The 24681-nt window shown below is 48.4% G+C and overlaps 1 protein-coding gene across 2 annotated transcripts in view; it reads right to left on the bottom strand.

Annotated features, from left to right (window-relative positions):
• Nucleotides 1-24681, bottom strand: part of epha8 (eph receptor A8) — a 782627-nt gene that overhangs the window by 160313 nt on the left and 597633 nt on the right. For both annotated transcript variants that reach the window (XM_085966785.1, XM_085966786.1), the window contains exons 10-12: nt 24355-24480; nt 23824-24009; nt 2754-2815 (exon numbers count right to left, since the gene is read on the bottom strand). In XM_085966785.1, the coding sequence (XP_085822911.1) occupies nt 2754-2815; nt 23824-24009; nt 24355-24480 (374 nt within the window). The remainder of the gene's footprint in view (nt 1-2753; nt 2816-23823; nt 24010-24354; nt 24481-24681) is intronic.

The raw sequence follows: 24681 nt of genomic DNA, 5'->3' as shown, positions 1-24681 counted from the left end.
ATCTATTCTACCAGTTACATCCTCAAAAAATTCCAGTAGATTAGTCAAACATGATTTACCTTTTGTAAATCCATGTTGACTTTGTCCGATCCTGTCACTGTTTTCCAAGTGCTCTGCTATTACATCTTTTATAATGGACTCTAGCATTTTCCCCACTACCAATGTCAGGCTTTCCAGTCTATAATTCCCCGTTTTTTTCTCTACCACCTTTTTTAAATAGTGGGGTAACATTAGCTACCCTCCAATCCATGGGGACTGTTCCAGAGTCTATAGAATTTTGGAAGATGACCAGCAATGCATCTACTATTCCCTGAACCCATTAATCCTGCTTCCCATTGTGCAGTCTCAAAAAATATATTTTATATGTGGTAAAATTTTATGGGAAGTTACACAGACAAGTGTCAGAGCAAGACACAGTGATATCATCTCACCCAGGATGCAGCGGGTGAGAGTAACAATGGTGCCTATTGGTCAGACACTTGGCAAGAGGATTCTACCATTTATTTGCAGTGCTGGGGGTGCCCTCTCTCTCATTGTTCTGCTCATTTTCTCAGGTGTTCATTTTTCAGTTTCAGCTGGTTATAATTTTGGATCACTTGCAGACATAATTCGAGTTCCTCGGTGCTACAAAAGCTGCGTATACGTCGCACTTTCCGGGCTACCAATGTTGCCTACATACTTCTGTATCTAGAGATGTCGCTCAGAAACCAATATGAATTGTTGGCACTGCCAGTGATTTGCAGTTTTTATAGGCAGATGCACGAGATACGATTGCCAACACACGCACTGTTTCTGCTTCACGCGTGATGCCATTGTGACCGGTTTGTACTAGGAGAGTGTCCTGTGTCATTTTCCACAGGTTAATCCCATTTAGCTGTAAATATCCTTGGGCTATTATTTCAGATATAGTGTCACAGTGCCGGTACAATCCCAAACACACAAACCTTGCTAGCCATACTATAAGTAAATACTCAGTCCAGTTAAGTGTACATACCAATGGTGCAGTGGTGATCTGTTACCCTTTACACAATTAACATCTTTCGCAGATTAAGTGAGCATTTGTTACATGTACTCGAGGAATCAATCTCATATATTTGAGTCAAACATGCCTTTAGGGATTGTTTATTGTGAATTCTATTTTAGCGTTCCCTGGCAATGGTTGGCATATCCACCGGCAAAGCTTCACCCCATCCCACGAGGAAATGAAACATCGCCAGAGAGATGAGCTACTTCATCTGAGCTGAGGTTCCGTTAGGAGGGAAAGATTGGAAGAACACAGACGCTTCCAAGAGCCTAAACAGTGAGACAGGCCTGGCCCACAGATAAAGGCCCGATCCACTTTCTTCCAAACAGCAAGTATTATTAAAGAATGATAGGGGATGGTTTAGTAAGGGATCGTGAAATGGCATAATTTAAATAGAAAGGCGCTTACTTCCATTTAGATCTGCTCTTCTACTTACCCACAGTATACCCTTTGTTTCAAATGTAGGAAGACAGGTACATGTCTACTTTTAAACAGAGGACAGCAAACACCTGCCAGACTTGAAGAATGTTGAAGGGTCTGGTAGCCCTAGTGTTTGTTCCCTTGCCCCCAAAGCTGTCAGGTTTAAGAGTTGGGTTTGTCAGTTCCACCCAGTTCTTGTCTAATCACAGGCAAGCAGCAGAATGAAAACCCTGCCCTGATCCAGCTCACACCACTCGAACTCCGATTTCCCCGGCTGGCCGGGTAGCGGGAACGACCATGAAAGCAATGATCGAGACCACCCTGCCCTTCTCACTGGAGATGGACACATGGCAACAGGCAGTTTACAAAGGGAGGAAAGCATGGGGAAGTGGGGAAACAGCACAGTTATCAGTCACCCGGTTAAACACAATACACAAAATATATTTCATATAATTTAATTCTGTTTGACTGGAATGAAAATAGCGTTGCAATTTCAGGGTGTATTGCTCCTGAGTATTTATGAGGTGTTGGCTGAAAGCACAGCAAAAATATATAAATCATATTTTAATAACATTTTCTGATTACTACTGAATATAACATTTCCGCGGGATGTTTTGATTTAGCTTTCCCTTCCACTGACATTCCAATTTGACATTCAGTATGAATGAGCATAAAAATATTATTTGATATAATTTTCAGGGTTCGATCCATTTCTAGTAATAGCTAGCGTTAAAATAAAATTTGAGTCACGTTTTGAACTCAGTGCATAACTCCTGATCCACATGTCACCTTACAAATGACAGTGTTTGTAAAATCTAATTTAGAACAAAAGATTTAAGCCTGACTGCTGTGAAATACAGTCCTACTTCACTTGAGTGCTCCACTGAGGAAACTCACTGAAGAAGTAAACATGTTTATAAGGAACACAGAATTGAATCAGTCAGAAATTTGATGTTCTTCTCATTTTGAATATTCTCTTTTTTAATTTATCTCCAAAGGTCAGGGATCATATACTGTCTCTGAAACTTTCCAACTCATGTATTCAGTATAACGATCACTATAAATAGCTTTTCAAAAATTACTTTTAGGTTGTATGATGAGAAGTATGAACCCAAGTTGGTTTAATATTCTACATAACTTTCTGACGAAGGGTCCTCGACCTAAAAAGTTGACTCTGTTTCTCTCTCCACAGATGCTGCCTGACCTGCTGAGCATTTCCAGCATTTTCTGTTTTTATTTCAGATTTCCAGCATCCGCAGTATTTTGGTTTTGCTTTAATATTCTGTTAGTTTAAGTGCAATGAGCTTACCCTCAAAAATGAATCCAGCGATCCATTCTCCATATAGTCTGTAACGATCATCACTGGTTTACCTGCAAATGAGAAGCCCATAAAGTATTACAATGTCTCACACCCTTAGTCCATCCTGGACTGAACACAGGGTCATTCTACAATCAATGCAGATACACCACACAGGGTAAGCAGGAAGTGGGAACGCAGGCCAATGGACCTTTGAAATGTGTTGACTCTGATTGGCTGTCACAGCCTTGTAAACCTTTGTAGAATGTTGGCATTTACAGTTGACTTGTTTTCCCACGCTGCTCTCCCTAAACGTGACGCCCATTTAGATTTCAATTCAGTCTGCAAATGACTTAGCTCTGCTGCTACTTCACACTATAGTTTGCACTTCTCTAACATTTGTAGAAGGTCCTCAGATCTATTCTGTCCAGTTCGATCTCCAGCAATCCCGTCCTCAACTACCTTTCCTTACTGAAACTCACTCTTCACATCTTTCTGCCTCTTCCTCCTTCTAATTTTCCTCTTTCACTCTCTAGTCTAACCTCTGATCTGCAGGAGTTGTGCACCTTTACCTTCATTCTGACATTCCTGCTGCTCATTTTAGCTCCCTTGAATCGTCTCAGTTCAACCTCTCGTGGTTAAAATATCCCTCTCACCTCATTAAATTCACCAGCAGTTCGCCATATCCCTCCTAACCATCATCACTCGCTAAAACTTAGCAAACTCAAATCTATCAATTGGAACTTCCCCTCTTCTGTAATCATCACTCTTGGTGACTTTAGTGCTCACCATCAGCTGATGATTAGAACCACACTAGTACCATTGTGTCATTGTGGCAGACCTTGAACAACATGCCAATCAACGTACCCGTATCCTTGGTTGTTCTTTTAATTCAGCTAATCCCCTGGACTGTTTCCACAACCCTAGTGCTGACTTCTACATCGCACATGTTGCCTCATTATAGGCTGTTACAAGCACTGCCTTAAAGCTGGTTCTTACAAAATATCCTGAAAAAATATTGCTTCAATCCCAGTAGAACCATTCTGTTTTGATTGGCATGTTAAATTAGGACTACAGTAATGTAATGGTTACAGTACTTGACTTATAACGCAGAGATAGTGGAGGAGAAGTTCGACTTGTGCCCAAGACAGGCAGTGAGCTGGTGGAGCAAGTGCTTCGTGTGCCAGTCTGTGCCGACCTGAGGCCTGAGCCGAATTTGGCATTGAATTACATAAAATTTACAGCACAGAAACAGGCCATTCTGCTCGACAAGTCTCCTGCTTCTCCTGGACCCACAAAGAGTAAAAACTCAAAGTTCTGAACATTTCCTGGGCCCTTGTTTGAGCAGTCATTTTAAGGACAATCGGAGTAGGAACCTGATTTGTATACATAAGGAGCCTAATGCCTGTTTCGGGGGGTGGGGGGAGGACCTGGATGACTAAAAGTCATCTGAGCCAATGTGGTGCCCTAAGCAATTCCGGCAAAGTTCGGGCGCAGCAGATCAGAACACGAAATTCAGAGAAAAATGGGCAGGTTGAATTTCTCCCTCATTGTGCCTTCCTTGGAATGTTTGGTGCAGATTTATTGAGCAGAAGGAAGACATGGCAGATGGTGCTGGGGCAAACATGTCGGCATAGTTGTTAAGTTAGAAGGGATTTGACCCAGTGTGTTAGTAGAAGCTGGGTGGAGTACAGAGAGGCGTATAGGGCTCTTTATGTTGGGGATGTGGGATTGCTTTTAACTAAATGTCTGGTCAATCAGCCCTTGCCGCACTCGACTGCCTGGCCGGGCATCAGCCGATCCCTTGCTCCTCCTCAACCTCCTCTGTGGGAATGGTGCAAGGTCACCTATCAGCCCTTCTGGCTACATGGCTTTCCCTCTTCTATTTGGCAAAGTTATGCAGAACGCAGCAAACATGAACGATTGTGGGATCTCAGGGCCGTAGAGTAGAAGCTTACCTGATCTGTGCAGATATTGAAAGCACTGCCTCACCAGTCCCAGTGGATTGTCCCACAAGATTTCAGGGGGAGGGGTGAGCCTCATTGTATTGTCTTCTGGTGTCAGTGTTAGAGTGCCTGACTGGAGGCAACAATCAGGACAGCAAGGAGTATCCTTTGTCCCCCTGCAGCCACCCGCCCATTCTTCTTGGTCCTTCTGGCATCATCTCCTGTCGTAAGCCAGAAGTGCCGAGTGGATGGTCCATATCGGCCTCCTCCTGAGGTCCTCACCATCACAGAAGCCAGTCTTCAGCCAATTCGATTCACTCCACGTGATATCAAGGAATGGCTGAGCGCACTGGATACAGCAAAGGCTGTGGGCCCCGGCAACATCCCGGCTGTCATGCTGAAGACTTGTGCTCCAGAACTAGCCGCGCCTCTAACCAAACTGTTCCAGTACAGCTACAACACTGGCATCTATCCGACAAAGTGGAAAACTGCCCAGGTATGTCCTGTCCACAAAAAGCAGGACAAATCCAACCCGGCCAATTACCGCCCCATCAGTCTACTCTCAATCATCAGCAAAGTGATGGAAGGTGTCATCGACAGTGCTATCAAGCGGCACTTACTCACCAATAACCTGCTCACTGATGCCCAGTTTGGGTTCCGCCAAGACCACTCGGCTCCAGACCTCATTACATCCTTGGTCCAAACATGGACAAAGGAGCTGAACCAGAGATGAGGTGAGAGTGACTGCCCTTGACATCAAGGCAGCATTTGACCGAGTGTGGCATCAAGTAGCCCTAGTAAAACTGAAGTCAATGGGAATCGGGGGGAAAACTCTCCACTGGCTGGAGTCATACCTAGCACAAAGAAAGATGGTTGTGGTGGTTGAAGGTCAATCATCACAGCCCCAGGACATCGCTGCAGGAGTTCCTCAGGGCAGTGTCCTGGGCCCAACCATCTTCAGCTGCTTCATCAATGACCTTCCCTCCATCATAAGGTCAGAAATCGGGATGTTCGCTGATGACTGCACAGTGTTCAGCGCCATTCACAACTCCTCAGATATTGTAGCAGTCCATGCCCACATGCAGCAAGACCTGGACGATGTTCAGGTTTGGGCTGATAAGTGGCAGGTAACATTCGCACCAGGCAATGACTATCTCCAAAAAGCGAGAGTCTAACCACCGTCCCTTGACATTCAACGGCGTTACCATCACCGAATCCCCCACCATCAACATCCTGGGGGTCACCATTGACCAGAAACTTAACTGGACCAGCCACATAAATACTGTGGCAACAAGAGCAGGTCAGAGGCTGGGTATTCTGCAGCGAGTGTCTCACCACTTGACTCCCCAAAGCCTTTCCACCATCTACAAGGAGTGTGATGGAATATTCTCCACTTGCCTGGGTGAGTGCAGCTCCAACACTCAAGAAGCTCGACACCATCCAGGACAAAGCAGCCCACTTGATTGGCACCCCATCCACCACCTTAAACATTCACTCCCTCCACCACCGGCGTACTGCGGCTGCAGTGTGTACCATCTACAAGATGCACTGCAGCAACTCGCCAAGGCTTCTTCAGCAGCACCTCCCAAACCCGTGACCTCTTCCGCCTAGAAGGACAAGGGCAGCAGGTGCGTGGGAACACCAGCACCTCCAAGTTCCCCTCCAAGTCACATCCTGACGTAGAAGTATATCGGCCGATCCTCCATCGTCGCTGGGTCAAAATTCTGGAACTCCCTCCCTAACAGCATTGTGGGAGTACTTTCACCACACGGACTGCAGCGGTTCAAGAAGGCAGCTCACCACCACCTTCTCTCGAGGGCAACTAGGGATGGGCAATAAATGCTGGCCTTGCCAGCGATGCCCAGATCCCATAAACGAATATTAAAAAATGAAAGCTCGGCTGCTGCCATGGTATCTCGATCCACCTGCATTATTTGGTCGGGAATGAAATCCTTTTCGATTCATACCTGCCCTGGGGTTGTTGTTTGGTGATTGGATGTAAACAGTGATGCCATCGATAAGGCTTTGTTGGGTCCTCACCAGTTTTCTCATGTGAAATGAGGCCTGCACAGACACGTCGCTCCGCCTCAAAATTTCCATTCTTCTTCCTGATTGCGCTGGCCGCACATACTGCTAGTGATGGACAGCTATCCGAGTATAGCACTTGGAAACAGAGCGAGGTGTATCAAAGTCGGCAGGAGGTATAAGCCAGGAGATCGAGCGGATAGTGAAGGAGAGCAGAAAATTGCAAACAGAGAAAGTGAGAGGGCAGAACTGTGGTAGATGCAGTTTAATGTAATGAAGTGTGAGAGCGTACACCTTGGATTCGAGAATGCGAGGTGGAAGATAATCTAAATACGAAAGCACAGGTTAGGATAGCTGAACAAAAGAATTTGAGGCTCCACATATATAACTCATTAAAAGCTGGTTCACAGGGGCCAAGAGTGTTGGGAAAGACCAATGGGATGTTGAACTTTATCACAAGAGGTTTAGGATACAAAAGCAAGTAAGTGCTCCTGCAATTGCTGATCAGAACTCATTCTGAATATTGTATTCAGTTCTGGGCATATGTCAAGGAAAAGCTACAGTGGAGCCCACCTGAACCTGGAGAAAGTCCTGCGATGTTTCACCAGGATAATAGCTGGGATGAAGAGACTGACTTATATTGAGTGGTAAACTTGGGTCATATTCCCTGGAGTTGAGGAGGTTAAGTGGGTAACATGATTGAGATGTTTAAGCTAACAAAGAGAATTGACAAGGCAGATGGGGAAATTACTCTTCCCTTTACTAGAGGAATCTTAAACAAGGGGAAGGAATCTAAGCTACAAGGGTTAAAAGTGAATCCAGTAAAAAATGATTTACACAAACGGTGCAGAAACTGTGGAACACACTGTCCTAGATACTATAGATGCAAGGTCAATTGAGTTGTTTAAAAGGAAAATGGATACTTACTTGGAAAGTAAGCGTATCAAGGGATATGGAGAAAAGGGTGGGGAACTGGAATTAAAAGGACAAGAGGGTGCCAATGGTAAATAAAATGGTGGAGCAGGCTCGATGGGCCGAATATCCCACTCCTGCTCCAAAGGGGTTGATTTCTCTCCTGAGGTGTAACAGAATGTTGGGCTGATAAAGGGGAAGTAAAGTTTGCACCGCACAAGCGCCAGGCAATGATCATCTCCAACAGGAGAGAGTCTAACCACCTCCACTTGACATTCAATGGCGTTTCCATTGTCAAATCCCCCACCATCAACATCCCAAGGGTCACCATTGACCAGAAACTTAACTGGACCAGCCACATAAATGCCGTGGCTACTAGAGCAGGTCAGAGGCTGGATATTCTGTGCCGAGTGTCTCACCTCCTGACTCCCCAAAGCCTCCTCACCACCTACAAGGCACAAGTCAGGAGTGTGATGGAATAGTCACTACTTGCCTGGATGAGTGCAGCTCCATCAACACTCAAGAAGCTCAACACCATCCAGGACAAAGCAGCCCGCTTGATGGGTACCCCATCTGTAGTGTATGTGCTTTAAGTCAGAACTACTTTTTACAGCTCCTGTATACTGTAGTACCGGCAGTGACCACACCGGTATATAAGCTGTGCGCATGCCTCTAGAGATTACCCTCCTCCAGTAAAGACTTGTTATTTGTTTATGTACAGCATCCGTGTAATTATTTATCCACTGAACCACGGATCTAACAGTGGCGACGAGTGTCGATGCGAATCTACCTGCAACATAAAACAGAGAGAAAAAAATAAAAGTAGTCGAGTCCAGGAACACGGGCGTCGACCGCGAGCAACCGCCCAGCAGTCAGGCAGAGATCCAACTTCGCTGGGGAGGCTGTGGAGAGCCGGGCTTGGTTCCCCAGCCACAACGAGCAGTAAGAGACCGACAACAGGTCCAGAGCAGACCCTTCCCGAGCAGCGGCGGCTGGAGCCGACCGACGGCAGAGAGAGAGAGCCGAGCAGCGTCGACGGGGTAAGAAGAGGGTGAAGAGAGCAGGGCGCAGCCGGGGGTTGATCACCGAGTGGCGTCGAGGACAAATACTGCAAACCGGAGAGAGAGAGAGGGTAAGAAACAGCCGGGTTCTAGACTGAGCGGCGTCGACAAATATCAAGAGAGGAACGCGCAGAGCACAGCCAGGGATCACGGGCTGATCAGGGTCCGCGGGGCGAAGCAAGGGGAGATGCCATTGAGCCACGGAGAAGCAGGGAGAGCGCGAGAGACGCCATTGAGCCGCGGAGAAGCAGGGAGAGCGCGGGAGGCGCCATTGAGCCGTGGAGAAGGAAGAGCGCGGGAGACGCCATTTTGCGAAGCCGCAGCGGAGAAGACGGGCGCGCGCAGGAAGGAAGGAAAGCGCGGGAGACGCCATTTTGTGCCAGCGGAGAAGAAGGGGAAGCGTGGGAGGCGCCATTGGTGATAGTTAACGCACAACCAAGGATGCTGAAGAGTGGCAGTATCTCTACGTTCGACAATGACGTTGGAAGATTGGGCAACATATGTGGAACGTATTGAGGTGTACGGCAGGGCGAATGAAGTGTCAGATGCTAATAAAGCACTGGTTCTATTAAATTCCATGGGTGCAAAAACTTATGCGTTACTGCGAAATCTAATAACCCCAGAGAAGCCGGTAAACAAGAATTTTGAAAGCATAGTAGAAATCCTACAGGACCACTTAAACCCCACACCGCTGCTGATAGCAGAACGATTTAAGTTCCATAAAAGGAACCAACACAAAGACGAAAGCAATGCTGAGTAGCTAAGGGAACTGCGCAAGCTATCGAAACACTGCCAGTTTGGAGCGGGACTAGCAGACACGTTAAGGGACAAGTTTGTGTGTGGGCTACAAAGTGAAGGAACCCAGAAATGGCTTCTGGCAGAAAAGGACCTTACGCTGGACAAAGCTTTCAGTATGGCAGTATCACACGAAGCAGCCGCAAGGGGCGCTGCAGAGATACAACGGAGACCGCAAGAATATGGCACCAACGAAATGACCTATGGAACAGGGAAGTGCTATCGCTGCGGCAGAACAACACATGACCAGAAAGATTGTTGGTTCAAGGACCAAGTGTGCAGACAGTGTGGGAAAGCAGGACACATAGCAAGAGTCTGCAGGTCTGGGAAGAAAACCAACAGTAAGAAATCTCCACAGGAGAAGTACAAAAAGGTACACCAGCTGATGGACAGTGGTTCAGATGAACAGAAAAATGACACAGACTCCGGAAGCAAGGACCTGGGTTGTCTGAAACTACATAATGTAACCGAAATGGAGGATCACCAGACTATCTGGGTTACACTCAAGATAGACGGAGTCCAAGTGGAAATGGAATTGGACACAGGGTCAGCTCTAACAGTCATAAATCAAAGAGACTACAAGCGGCTATTTTCACACATACCCTTGAAAGCTACAGAGATTATCTTGAAGACCTATACGGGGCAAAAAGTCTACCCCAAAGGGAAAATAAGGGTGAAAGTGACATATAAAGGTCAGGAAATACCTAAAATGGATATATATGTATTGCCAAATGGAGGACCACCACTGCTAGGACGTGAATGGATCCGGAAGATACATTTAGATTGGCATTCCATACAGGCACTGAAGGTGGAAGCCAAAAAGGATGACGACGTCACACCTGGGCGACTGTCAAAAATGCTAACTGAAGCAAAAGTAGTGTTCCAGGAGGGACTAGGAACACTAAAAGGAATAACAGCAACAATTAAAATAGAGGATAATGCAAGCCCAAAGTTTCTGAAGGCCAGACCAGTGCCTTATGCGATCAGGCCAGCTGTCGAAGCAGAGCTGGAAGGGTTGGAACGTTCTGGAGTACTGTCCAAAGTGGACTGGAGCGAGTGGGCTACACCCATCGTTCCTGTATTGAAGAGGTCGTTGAGTAATACGCCTGGGGAACCAAAGAAGGTCCGCATCTGTGGGGATTTTAAGGTGACAGTGAACCCAGTCCTTCACACGGTGCAATATCCGCTTCCACGAATTGAGGATATTTTTGCCTCGCTATCTGGTGGTAAACGCTTCACCAAAATTGATCTAGCCCAGGCGTACTTGCAAATGGAGGTAGAAGAAGCTTCGAAACATTACCTTACGATCAACACCCATAAAGGTCTCTATCAATACAACCGGCTGGTGTTTGGAGTAGCCTCGGCTCCGGCTATCTGGCAAATGGCGATGGATCAGGTCCTGCAAGGGATTCCAGGGACCCAGTGTTATTTGGACGACATCTTGGTCACGGGCGAAAATGACGGAGATCACCTCGCTAACTTGGAGAAGGTGCTCGCCAGATTAAAGGAATATGGGCTACGAGCTAATCACCACAAGTGCGAGTTTTTCCAGAAACAGATCTCGTATTGCGGCCACGTCATCGATGAAGAGGGGTTACATAAGTCCCCTGACAAGATAGAGGCAGTAGTCAAGGCTCCAGCACCGGAAAATGTGTCACAACTGAGGTCGTTCCTCGGGCTGGTAAACTATTCCCACAAGTTCTTACCAAATTTGTCTACGGTATTACACCCGCTGAACACCCTACTGCAAACAGGGGTACCATGGAAGTGGGATGACGAACGTAGATGAGCTTTCCAGAAGTGTAAAGAATTGATCACATCAAAAGAGGTGTTGGCCCATTTCAACCCAGCACTACCAATTCGTTTGGCATGTGATGCATCACCCTACAGCATTGGAGCGGTGCTGTCGCACAAATTCCCAGACGGGTTGGAGAGGCCAGTAGCCTTTGCGTCTCAGTCACTAACCTCAGCCGAGCGCAACTACGCCCAGATTGACAGGGAGGCCCTCAGCCTAGTATGGGGAGTAAAAAAATTCAACCACTATCTGCATGGACAGAAGTTCACCTTGCTGACTGACCACCAACCACTTGTCTCCATCTTTAATCCTAAGAAGGGCGTGCCAGTAATGACTGCACAGCGGTTACAAAGATGGTCCCTGTTTCTAGGGACGAATCAATATGAAATAGAATATAAAGGCACGAGACAGCATGGGAACGCTGATGGGCTATCGTGCCTGCCACTGCCTACTGTGGAGGAAGCACCAGCAGTGGATCCTATCGAGATATTTTATTCGTCGATAATTGAACGCTTGCCAGTAACAAATGCAGATATAGAGAAGGAGACCCGCAATGATCCGACGCTGTCACGGGTATATGAATTGACGGTGAGGGGATGGCCAACACATGGTGACTCACTGTTGCCAGCATTCTCATCCAGAAGAGAACAGCTGTCAGTATGCCAGGGGACAGTGATGTGTGGATCCAGAGTGGTGATTCCACCCAAGTTAAGGGAGAGAGTGCTAAATGAGCTACATGAAGGTCATCGGGGGGAGTGAAAATGAAAAGCCTAGCTAGGGCTTATGTGTGGTGGCCGGGAATCGATCAACAAATCGAAGACCTAACTAAGAGCTGCTTAGGATGCCAGAAGGTCCAAAATGCACCACCACATGCCCTTCTACACCCATGGGAGTGGCCCTCCTCTCCATGGCAACGGGTGCACATTGATTTTGCAGGTCCATTCATGGATTCAATGTTCTTAATAGCAGTGGATGCTCATTCAAAGTGGCCTGAGGTGATAAAGATGTCTTCAACCACTACAGAGAAAACAATTGCAGTCCTACGGACCATATTTGCCAGAAACGGGTTGCCAGAGCAGATCTGCTCTGATAATGGACCACAGTTTGTGTCCGACGAGTTCCAAAAATTCATGAAAAGGAATGGGGTAAGGCATTACACATCCGCCCCGTATCATCCAGCCACCAATGGATTGGCTGAGAGGTTCGTGCAAACCTTTAAGAAGGCGATAAAGGCCATGTGCGACGAGGAAATTCCACTACAGCATAAGATGGAAAATTTCTTATTAGCCTACCGAAACGCGACACATGCAGTTACCAACCAGACCCCGGCCATGATGTTCTTTAACCGAAGGTTGAGCTCTCGTCTGGACTTGCTCAGACCAAATGTGCGAAGAAATGTTGAGGACAAACAATTCCAGCACATCAACGAGAAGCCGACAAGGAGCTTCAATGTAGGGCAACCAGTCTTGGCCCGGGACTATCGAACAGAGAAGTGGCAACCCAGAACGATATGTACAAGGCAGGGGCCATTAATGTACACAGTGGATGTCGGGGAGAACATTGTGAGACGCCACGTCGATCAGATCTTAGCATCACAGGAATGCATCAACCCCATGTCTCGAGTACCTGGGGATGAACCCGACATACCGGTATCATCTACTTCAGACCCAGTAGCAGTGGAACCCGATGAACTACCCGATGAAAGGGGGTCAGAATCGCCTCTGCACCAAGAACAAGAACCTCCGGAAAGGCGCTATCCCGAAAGGGTCAGGAAGCCGCCCCAAAGACTGAATCTATAAATGGACTTTTGTTATTGAATGTACATGTAAAAATGTAATTGTTATTTGAATATTAAGGGGGTATTATTAATCTAAAAAGGGAGGAATTGTAGTGTATGTGCTTTAAGTCAGAACTACTTTTTACAGCTCCTGTATACTGTAGTACCGGCAGTGACCACACTGGTATATAAGCTGTGCGCATGCCTCTGTACCCCAGTCTAGAGATTACCCTCCTCCAGTAAATGTTGAGTCTGTGTGTCCCAGTTATGCTTATTATAAATCACTGGACACAGACAACAAGAATAACTTTAACAGGTCTTTACTATTCGGAGGTCAGGGCTGAACTGCCCAGCAAATCACTACACAACGTTTATATACCGGTGTGGTCACCACCGGTATTACAGTATACAGCAGCCAAGAGAAAGTAGTACATCTCTTAAGGTAGTTCTCTTAAGGTGGAACAGGTTACATACACCACAGTAAAGACCTGTTATTTGTTTATGTACAGCATCCGTGTAATTATTTATCCACTGAACCACGGATCTAACGCCATCCACCACCTTAAACATTCACTCCCTCCACCACCGGCGCACCGTGGCTGCAGTGTGGACCATCTACAAGATGCACTGCAGCAACTCGCCAAGGATTCTTTGACAGCACCTCCCAAACCCGTGACTTCCGCCACCTAGAAGGACAAGGGCAGCAGGCGCAGGGAAACAGAAACCCTACAAGTTCCCCTCCAAGTCACACACCATCCCGATCTGGAAATATATCAACGTTCCTTCATCGTCGCTGGGTCAAAATCCTGAAGTTAGCAGCACTGTAGGAGTACCTTTACCTTCACCATATGTACTGCAGCAGTTCAAGAAGAAGATGGCCTTCTGAAGGGCATTTTGGGATGGACAATAAATGGTGGCCATGCCAGTGACGCTCACATCCCAAGAACGAATATTTAAAAAATTGAGGTGAGGAGATTGGGGACGAACACTACTCATTATTGCAAATTTACTTACGACATTATGGCCTAGAAATTCAGTATCGCCACGTTTGGGGCGCTGCAGCCGGGCGATCTGGCGCAACTTAGCGCCACCTTCGCCGAAATTGAGTTGCATCGCCCCAAGAGGTTGCTGCTGCGCTAAAGCAGGCGGTGCACGACAATCATAAGGCGCTAAGACGGCGAGCCGGGGCGCTACCACCGAGGGCAGGCGCAGCACAGGTGCGGCGAGTTGCTGATTGAAGGCAGACACGCTGGCGCCGGTCAGCTCTTAAAGGAATTGTTTGGCTGCCACGCCCTGCACACTGCAGCCCTGTATCAAGGCCTGAACATGCTGCTTCACCAGTTCAATGCCCAGGACTATGGAGAAGGCTAGGGAGCGAGCGCAGCGCTTCAGCGAGGGTGCCCTGAAGCTACTGGTTGGTGCAGTGGAGCGCAGGCGACCTGTCCTCTTCCCTGATAGTGGCAGGAGGCCGCTGCCCAGCGAGTATAGAAAAGCCTGGAGGGAGGTGGCAAACAGGGTGACCTCCAGCAGCATGGCTGCCAGGACTCCTGTGCAATGCAGAAAAAAGTTCAACGACCTCACTCGGGTTGTCAGGGTGAGTACCCTTTCCAGTATCCTCTTCATCCCTGCATGTGCACCTCACTTTATGGCCAAAGGGACCTGAAAGCCCCAATGCCCAGCCCTCATCCAACAGCTATGGGACTCTCATGAAAATCACTTGCACATTCAGCACTTGACACACTGTCAGGGCTATTCCACCATGGGAGGCAGTGCAGGTAAGATGAGGGCTTGACACTGTCAGGGCTATTCCACCATGGGAGGCAGTGCAGGCAAGATGAGGGCTTGACACTGTCAGGGCTATTCCACCATGGGAGGCAGTGCAGGCAAGACCAGGGCTTGACAGTGTACATAGAGTCCGTCCTTTCACTTGCAGGGCAAGCTGGCCCACAATTGCAGGCAGCAGCGATGGACCGGGGGAGGCCGTCCTGGCCTTAAAGAGCTCAGCGACCTGGAGCAGCGAGTGGAGCAGATTATGGGAGGCTGGCTGATTGGCCCCGTCACCACTGGAGATGCCGACCCCGTTCTGAACAGCAATGGTAAGGTCATCACCTTTTTGACCTCTCTCTTTCCACTTGCGCCTCACACCAGCATCCTTTGCCACTCTCGAACCAATGCAGTGCATAGCAGTACTCATGCCTCCCTCGTTGCCACCCTATCCTCACTCTAAAGCAACTCTTGTGCCTCCCTGCTTTCAGATGCTGATTCGCCAGGTGAGGGGGCGGCCCCTCAAGCTGGCACTGTGTCTGATTCAGAATTCGAGGAGGAGGAAGAGGAAGCCGGCCCATCAGTGCCACCCTCAACCGACGCAGCTCATGGCTATGATCGGGACACGTCTTCCCTGGAGGGGAGCAGGGGGGAAGGGTCGGAGGAGAGTGAAGCTCCGGGGCCCAGCGGGCTGCAGCAATGCGGGAGGGGTGGGGAAGCTCGGCGGCCTTCTCCCCGGAGGGTGAGTGCGGCCTCCAGTCCTGCGACGGTGAGTGCAGAGGAGGTGCGGCTCCTTGGTGAAATGGGCGCCCAGGCTGAGCGCAGGCACACCGAGCTCATGGCTGCAGTGGCAAGGATGCCTGACTCCATAGAGTCACTGGCAAGGAGTGTTCAGGAATTCGGGGCAGCACAGGAGGCTTCCAGCCAAGTGCTCAGTCGTGCCGTGCATTCACTGGCTGGTGTGATGCAGACAGACCAGGGCCACACGGCCACTAACTGCTGCCACCCTCGCTGGATCGGCCAGGCATCGACGGGGCCCTCGCCGCGCCACAGTAGCCCAGCAGTCTGTGCTTCAGCAGATTGCTGCGCATGCTTCAGTGCTGGCCCGTGCGAGTGCCAGTGTCTTGGCCGACCAGGGAGTGCCTGTGCTCTGTCAGGTTGGCAGCATTCTTGCAGCCAACACTGTCACTCCTCCACTGCAGCTGCCACCACCCGTAGGACAGACTGCTGCCGCCCAAGCAGAGTTGGAGCAGTCAGAAGCCAGCCCCTCCAGGCCCAGAGCTGGTCCGGGCCGTCCCCCAAGGGCATCTGCCAGCTCACCATCTGACCCTCATTAGCCTTCCCCCAGCCTTGCTGCAGCCACTGGGGTCCCATTGAGGAGGAGCTGCAGGGCGGGAAGGGGCCAATCGCGGAAGCGAGGCGGATCACCCTCGCAGGCGAAAAAGTAGAAGGTGTGGCAAAATGTTTTTTTTATATGAAGGCCGAGAATGTTGTGTTTCTTTTTTATATGAAGGCCGAGAATCATGGTCATTTTAGTTTAACTGTTTTTTTCATTTTCTCAAGGTTGTGAGAGCCAGTTATGTGTCTGACTGTTTTTTGGGGGGTTTCTCTGAATTTGTTTGTCATGCGGGAAGGGCACAGAGTTTGCAAAATAAAAAATTTTCTTTATTCAGATTGTCCATGTTTGCACTTTGAACTATTTGTTGCCTTGACCGGCTGAGGGTTTGCGGAGTGGCTCCATTCATGCTCTTTCATTGGCACAAGCCATTCCCTGAGAGGGGGCCTAGAACCGAGTTGCAATGATCCGCCGACGGACGGCCTTTGCACTTTGTGCCTCCCTCCCGTCTTGGTGCTCCTCCTCCTCCTCCTCCGGTGGTCCTCCAATGTCTGCTGGCAGTGGCCGAGTCCTGAGGATAGCCAGGTTGTGCAGAATGCAGCACACTACAATGAAATGGGAGACTCGCTCAGGCGAGTACTATAGGGCTCCTCTGGAACGGTCCAGACAGCGGAACCGTTGCTTGAGCACGCCGATTGTGTGCTCAATGATGTTCCTGGTAGCTTGATGGCTGTCATTGTATAGTTCTTCAGCAGGGGTGCTGGGCGCATGGAGTGGGGTCATCAGCTAGGTACACAAAGGATAGCCCTTGTCCCCGAGAAGCCAGCCTCATGGGTGAGCCGGGGCTTCGAAAATGTCTGCCACAGAAGTCTGGCACATGATGTAGGTATCGTGGCTGCTGCCTGGAAAGCGGGCATTGACAGCTAGTATGAGCTGCCTGTGGTCACACACCAATTGGACGTTGAGCGAATGGTAGCCCTTCCGGTTGCGGTAATCCTCGGCATTCTGTAGAGGTGCCTGCAAAGCCACATGCATGCAGTCAATGGCGCCCTGGACCATGGGGAAGCCCGCTATTCTTGTAAATCCCATTGCACGCTTTTGCTGCTTGTCCAGGGTCATGGGGAAGGAGTTGTACTGACGTCTCCTTCTGAAGAGGGCATTCATCACCTGGCGGATGCAGCAATGTACCGCAAACTGGGAGATATTGGCAATGTCTCCAGTAGCGGATTGGAAGGAGCTGGTGGCATAGAAGTTGAGAGCCACCGTCACTTTCACTGCCACCGACAGAGACGTCCTGCTCCTCAGCTGTGGCTGCAGATCTCTCTGAAGCAGGTGGCCGATCTCTGTGACCACCTCCCTTCTGAATCGCAGCCTCCGAACACACTGCTCCTCAGACATGCTCAGATATGAGAACTGCTGGCGGTATACCCTGGGTGGGTAAGGCCTCCTGTGCCGACACCTGTTGGCCCTTCTCCGTCTGGCCATGACTGGCATTCTCTCTCGGCGTCTCTGAGCCCTTTGAATGCAATGCAGAAAGCCAACGTTTCCACCCATTGCAGCCCCCATTATATGTGGCGACTCAAGGCTATGGCACTGAAAGTTAAATCCAACTGTGTTGCGTCGGTACCTTTCTACCTAGACACAATTTATGACTCAGAACTCAGAGATTCAAACATGAAGTGCTTTATTGGAAGGAAAGGAAGTTCTGGCAAGTTCCGAACAAAGAGAGCTAAACTTAACCGAGAGAATACCCAACCATTTATCTCCTGTGACAGCGCCACCACAGGTGGGAGGAGAACACACAATACATAACAAACTGCAACGCGCTGGCCTGAAGCCAGAAGTACCTGTGCGAGCGCTGAGTCAAAGCAGAAAGCTCTCTCCCTTTGTCTCTCTCCAAAAATCTCTCTCTCACAAAGAAGGAGTGGAACAAAATGGCTGCCACAAAGAATGGAGGAAGAGTCCCCTTTAAATAGCACCCCCCGCGCCTCGCAGCGACTGGGAACCGTCCCACTCAACCAGTCGCTGGGGGCGCCAGGCGCACAGAAGGGGGGCACCACTGAAGTTCTGGTTCAGGGCGCACCAAAGGCGTTGCACCATGAAATGACGTCAGGATCTGCGCGCGCAGCTGAGCGGGCGCTGCGGTTTTGCGCCGCCGCTAAATCTTGAGTAAAGTTCGCGAGAGGCGCAGATCGCGCCGCGCCCGGATGCTAGCCGCTTAGCGCCCCACTTCTCCTCCTCCTAAGGCGCTAGCGGCTGGCACTAACAACTGAATTTCTAGGCCTATAATTCTTACTACTTGCAGTATTCCTCCCAAGCTGAAAGCCAATTAATGAAAGCAATGAAGAAACAGCTCCTTGCTAAAGATTAGTTGACAGCTTGTTGAAGTCAGATGGAAAGAAATTCATTCTGTAGTCCTCAGGGAATGATTAAATCAAAAGGCAGATATTTGTCCCCATTCAGACCTAGTGTCAGCTTTCGAACAGGGGTCCAGGCTGACTGAGTATCAATAAAGCACAGGGAGCCCGGTATCCTCACCACCTATGTTGGGGTCATCATCGGAGGTCACTTAATTTAAATAAAATGCCACGTGCCTCTAGCAATGCATCTTGGGCACACACTGCCCCAGGAGGACGCAAAATGAGCGTGCTGGTTCAGGAAAGCGGTGGATCGCCTGGAGGTTGGGGGTGGGGAGGTGTCAGGGTGGTGGTGTGCAGGGAGTGTGGTGGGTCGGGGGAGAGGATTTGGGGGGGCGTGCTGGGTCAGAGGGAGGGTTGGGTCGGGATGGCAGTGGGTCAGTGGGTCGGGGGTTGGTGGATCGCGGGCTGGGTCTGGGGGGGTGGTGGTGGGTCAGAGGGATGTTGGGTCGGGCTGGCAGTGGGCCGGGGGTTGGTGGATCGCGGGCTGGGTCTGGGGGGGCGGTGGTGGGTCAGAGGGATGTTGGGTCGGGCTGGCAGTGGGTCAGGGGGTCGGGGGGTTGGTGGATCGCGGGCTGGGTCTGGGGGGGCGGTGGTGGGTTGGGAGGGTTGGGTCGGGCTGGCAGTGGGTCAGGGGGTCGGGGGTTGGTGGATCGCGGGCTGGGTCTGGGGGGGCGTGCTGTGTCGGAGGGTTGGGTCGGGCTGGCAGTGGGTCGGGAGTTATGCTGTCGGACTATCGGGACCAGGAGTGCGCAATCCCGGACACTCTGCGGCACTTTTACTGTAACTCAGAGCTCCATTCTCAGTAATTAGGGATGTCATGGCATCAAGGTGCAGGCCTAAGTCTGGAGACTCACCATTCATTCATTTCATGGGAGCCTTCCCTGCATTTCATTCATGAAAAGAAACAAGCCTTTTAATGTGCTAAATATGTCTATGCTGTCCAAATTAAAAAGGGGCCAACTTAAACTTACAATTGAATGTGTGGGCTTTTCATTAATACTTTAACAAATTGACCCGTGATGAGTTCAAGTCAGACTCTTTTGATTTGAACAGCGTTGCTAGATTTGTTGCAGTACACCACTTTGGGCAGGTCTTATGAATGAAATGGAGGGAATGGCTCCCAGGAAATGAATGAATGATGAGGTCGCAGTTGAGGCCTACACATCAATAACATTTCATCAATTACTGATTTTGTGTGAGTCGATACCTTGTACGTTATTTTGTGGAAGCAAATGATGCCAATTTATTTGCAAATAAGCGTGTGAGTGCTTCCTGTTTGAAAGTATAAATCGAAGGGTGCAAGTTTGACAGCAAATTACCATGCAGTGTGTCAAGTACTAAAACTTCACCAGCAGTTGGGTCGCGCCTGGTTGGGTCAGACGTTGGGAGGAGGGGTCATGTCTTAGAGCTGGAGCCAGGTCATACCTGAGAGTAACTTTGAGGGGCAGCTCCTGAGAAAACTCCCACTTTCCTGTGCTAATCAGCTGGATTCCACCACCACCCCCTTCCCTTGCTCTCTCCCACTAGTTGAGGAGCACGTTAGCTGCTTGAGACTGACCATTAGTACAGGTACGTGCTAATTGACCAAGTTCATACTGAGCATGGAATCACCAGAAGGCAACCCGGGAACGCCACCCATCGGTTTGATTGACAGGTGCCAAATACGAGTAGAATAGTGGCTGCCTGACATCTGGAAAGAGATAAGTATACCCATAAGTGTCAACTTTCCTGAGCAGCTTCAAGCTTTTGAAATGTGTTTGGAGATAGACTGATTCACATGCTAGATAAATTGGGTCGAGCTAGTTTGTGGACAAATATTTTTCAGTATTTAGTGCAAGATAAAAGCGTGAGTGTGATTGATCATCTGCTGTCTTTGCGAGGTGTTCAGAAAGGAGGTTGTGGTGAGAGCATACTGCACGGAGAGTGCTTTATTTAGCTGTTCTATTTGTAAAGGGAACTGCAAACAACAGACATTATATTAAAATATACACAGCACATCTCAGTGTCTTGAGGGGTCGTGTTCTGATTTGTGGTGGGAAGCTTTGCTCACTGTAAGCAAGTTTTGAGAAATTCGGATATGCGCTGCGCACATTTTTTTAATCAATAATTTAAATTCTTCAAGAATGACAAGCAGCACCTACCCTGATTTCTGATACGCATCGTCAATAGGCGAGGGATCCAGTAGGATCACAAAAGCCAAAAATGACCTCTTGAAAGGAAAATGGAACAAAGTGGACCAGCACTAAATTACATTAAATAAACAGTTAACAATTTCTGTAAGATTAGAATTATAGAATCATACAGCACAGAAGGAATGTCACAGAGTGGGAGCATCTCGGGAATAGTGATCATAGTATCGTAAGGTTTAGATTAGTTATGGAGAAGGACGAGGAGCAACCTAGAATAAAAATACTTAACTGGAGGAGGGCTTAATTCAGTGAAGTGAGAAGGGATCTAGCCTGGGTAAACTGGAGACTGAGACTGGCAGGGAGGAATAGAACGGAGCAATGGGTGGCCTTTAAAGAGGAGATGGTTCGGGTACGGTCGAGGTACATTCCTACAAGGGGGAAAGGGAGGGTAACCAAAGCCAGGGCTCCCTGGATGATGAAGGATTTCGAGAGTAGGGTGAAGCAGAAATAGTGTGACAGATGTCAGCTTAATAATACAAGGGAGGACCAGGCTGAATATAAGAAGTACAGAGGAGAAGTTAAAAAGGAAATAAGAGGGGAAAAGAGGCAGTATGAGAATCGATTGGTAGTTAACATAAAAGGGAATCCAAAGGTCTTCTTGCCATATTAACAGTAATCGGGTACAGTCTGACGAAGGGTCATCGACCTGAAACGTTAACTCTGTTTCTCTCTCCACGAAGCTGCCTGACCTGCTGAGTGTTTCCAGCATTTTCTGTTGTTATTTCAGATTTCCAGCATCCGCAGTATTTTGCTTTTGTATTAACAGGTTGTCAGAGAAGCAGTGCGGCCAATTAGGGACCAAAATGGAGAAATATTGGTGGAGGCAGAAGTCATGGCTGTGGTACTAAATGAATACTTTGCATCAGTGTTTACCAAGGAAGAGGACTTTGCCAAAGCCATGGTAAACGAGGAGGTTGCTGGGATACTGGATGAGATAAAAATCGATAAAGAGGAGGAAGTGGAAAGGCTGGCAGTAGTTAAAGTGGATGAGTCACCCGGTCCGGATGGGAGGCATCCTAGGTTGCTGAGGGAAGTAAGGGTAGAAATTGTGGATGTGCTGGTCACAATCTTCCAATCCTCCTTCGATACAGGGGTGGTGCCAGAGGACTGGAGGATGGCAAATGTTACAGCATTGTTCAAAAAAGGGGAGAAGGATCAACCTGACAATTACCGGTCAGTCAGTTTAACGTCGGTGGTGGGGGAGCTTTTCGAAACGTTGGGGGCGATTTTGCCAGCCCTGGGGAGGAGGGTTTGAAGGTGGGACTGCCGGGAAAATGGCAGAATCTGGGGGCGGCTACCCATCCTGCCCCCAATCCGTCTCCATGCCATCTTCCCAGGAGGCGGGTAGCCGACCCGTGCCAGGTCCTGTCTCCTGGAGGCGGGAAGGGGATTACAGCCACTTAACTGCCTGTTAACAGGTAGTTAACAGGCAGGTAAGAGGATTATCGGATTGGAGGGAGGTGTAAAGTGTCATTCCCTGCGGTTCAGTACTGGGGCCACTGCTGTTTTTGATATACATTAATGACTTGGACCTAGGGGTACAGGACACAATTTCAAAATTTGCAGATGACACAAAACTTGGAAGTGTAGTAAACAGTGAGGAATATAATAATAGACTTCAAGAAAACATAGACAGGTTGGTGAATGGGCGGACACGAGGCAGATGAAATTCAACGCAGAGAAGTGTGAGGAGATACATTTTGGTAGAAAGAATAAGGAGAGACGATACACACTAAATGTTAAAGGGGAGCAAGAACAGAGCGACCTGGGGGTGTTTGTGCACAAACCTTTGATGTTGGCAGGACAGGTTAACAAAGCAGTTAAGAAAGCACATGGGATCCTGTGCTTTATAAATAGAGGCATAGAGTACAAAAACCAGGAAGTTATTCTAAACCTACATAAAACACTAGTCCGGCCTCGGCTGGAGTATTGTGTCCAATTCTGGGCTCCACACTTTAGGAAGGACGTAAAGGCTTTGGAGAGGGTGCAGAAGAGATTTACTAGAATGGTTCCAGGGATGAGGGATTACAGTTACGTGGATAGACTGGAGAAGCTGGGGTTGTTCTCCTTGGAGCAGAGAAGGCTAAGAGGAGATTTGATAGAGGTGTTTGAAATCTTGAAGAGTTTCGAAAGAGTAAAGAAAGAGAAACTGTTTCCAATGGCTGAAGGGTCGAGAACAAGAGGGCACAGATTTAAGGTGATTGGCAAAAGAACCAGAGGCGACATGAGAGAACGAGTGGTTAGGATTTGGAATGTGGTGGATACAGATTCAATAGTAGCCTTCAAAATGGAATTGGATAAATACTTGAAGGAGAAAAAAATTGCAGGGATATGGGGAAAGAGCGGGGGAGTGGGACTGACTGGTTTGCTCTTCGAGGGAGCTGGCGCAGACTCGATGGGCCGAATGGCCTCCTTCCGTGCTGTACTATTCTATGATTCTATGAGGGAGGCCATTCGGCCCATCGTGCCTGTGCCAGCTCTTTGAAAGAGCTCTCCAATTATCCCCACTCCCCCTGCTCTATCCCCATAGCCCTGCAAATATTTCCTTTTCAAGTATTTTTCCAATTTCCTTTTGAATGTTACTATTGAATCTGCTTCCATCATTCATTCAGGCAGCGCATTCCAGATCACAGCAACTCGCTGCGTAAAAAAAAATCTCATCTCCCTTCTAGTTCTTTTGTCAAATATTTAATAATTAATGCTGTTTAATATTCATGAGCTTCAAACTTGTTCCAACTCAGATTACCTGATGCAAGGCTTGTTCATTCTTACCATCAGTAACAATTCTGGGATTCTCCAAGTCCCCTGAAGCCCCAAAGTACTGACAATATTTTTTGAGTAAATTCAAGCTCCACATTATGGCCCAGAGATTCCTCAGAGCTACTCCTGCTCTGCTGCCGTAACTTCTCCGCAATTTTGCCGTAACCGTGGGAGCAGCTCCGAGGAAATTCCGGGCCGATAAAATGTTTCTAATATCCACAGAAAGTATTTAGCTGTAAGGTACATTCATTCTTGAATCGAGTAATGTCTGTTCATGAAACTACTGCCATTCTAATACTTACTTCTAGTAACAACTCCTTCTAGGCGAATGATGTTAGGATGGTCAAATTGTCCCATGATGCTGGCCTCACTCAGAAAGTCCCGTCTCTGTTTTTCGGTGTACCCTGACTTGAGTGTTTTTAAAGCCACAGGGATCTCTCGCTTTGCCGGCAGCTTCAGACGACCATAGCACACCTCACCAAATTCACCTGCATGACAGCAAAGTGATAAAAGCAAAATGACGAAAGTAGTAGACTCCGAGGGGTGTCAGTGGGTGGTATCACATCGGCAGCCTGTTATACGCCCCGCCCGATATTCACTTCTATTGAAGTCAATGCAACTGAATATTGGGTGGAAAATACATTACTACCCGTTTTGCCTACTGCCCAGGCTGAGGTTTTACCTACTAGTGCTCTCGGAGCAACCAGGAATGGGCACTAGGCACTGCCTTGCCAATGTCGCCCGTGCACCGAACAATAAATAAACACAGAAATTGCAAAGGAGTTCCTCTGATAATCACAGATTTTGTTAGAAGAAAAACAAAATCTTCTCACCTGAGCCAATAACCTTCTCAATTTTTATTCGTGATGCCTCTATTTCTCTGGCAAATTCGCGGACTGCTTGACCTGGGTCTTCGTAGGTGTGAGGGTCGACGTAAATCTTTGGGTCTGGGAACCTGACTGTTAAAATAAGGACAATACACTCCGTGTAATACTATTTTAAACATTAAAATAAAGTGAGAACCCTCACTGGAATAATCCAGTAAAGTTAGTGAAAATTTGGTTTGAGATTCAAGTTTCAAAAACGAACTGAAAAATGAATCTCAATTATTAACTCTGTACATCAATCACCAGGGATAAGATGAGCCATCCAGCTCAAGC

Source organism: Somniosus microcephalus, chromosome 25, assembly GCF_052327205.1.
Source record: "Somniosus microcephalus isolate GS21.2 chromosome 25, FLI_Smic_1.0, whole genome shotgun sequence".
NCBI lineage: Eukaryota > Metazoa > Chordata > Chondrichthyes > Squaliformes > Somniosidae > Somniosus > Somniosus microcephalus.
The sequence above is the reverse complement of the archived record's forward strand: the minus strand, read 5'-3'. Positions and strand labels throughout refer to the sequence as shown.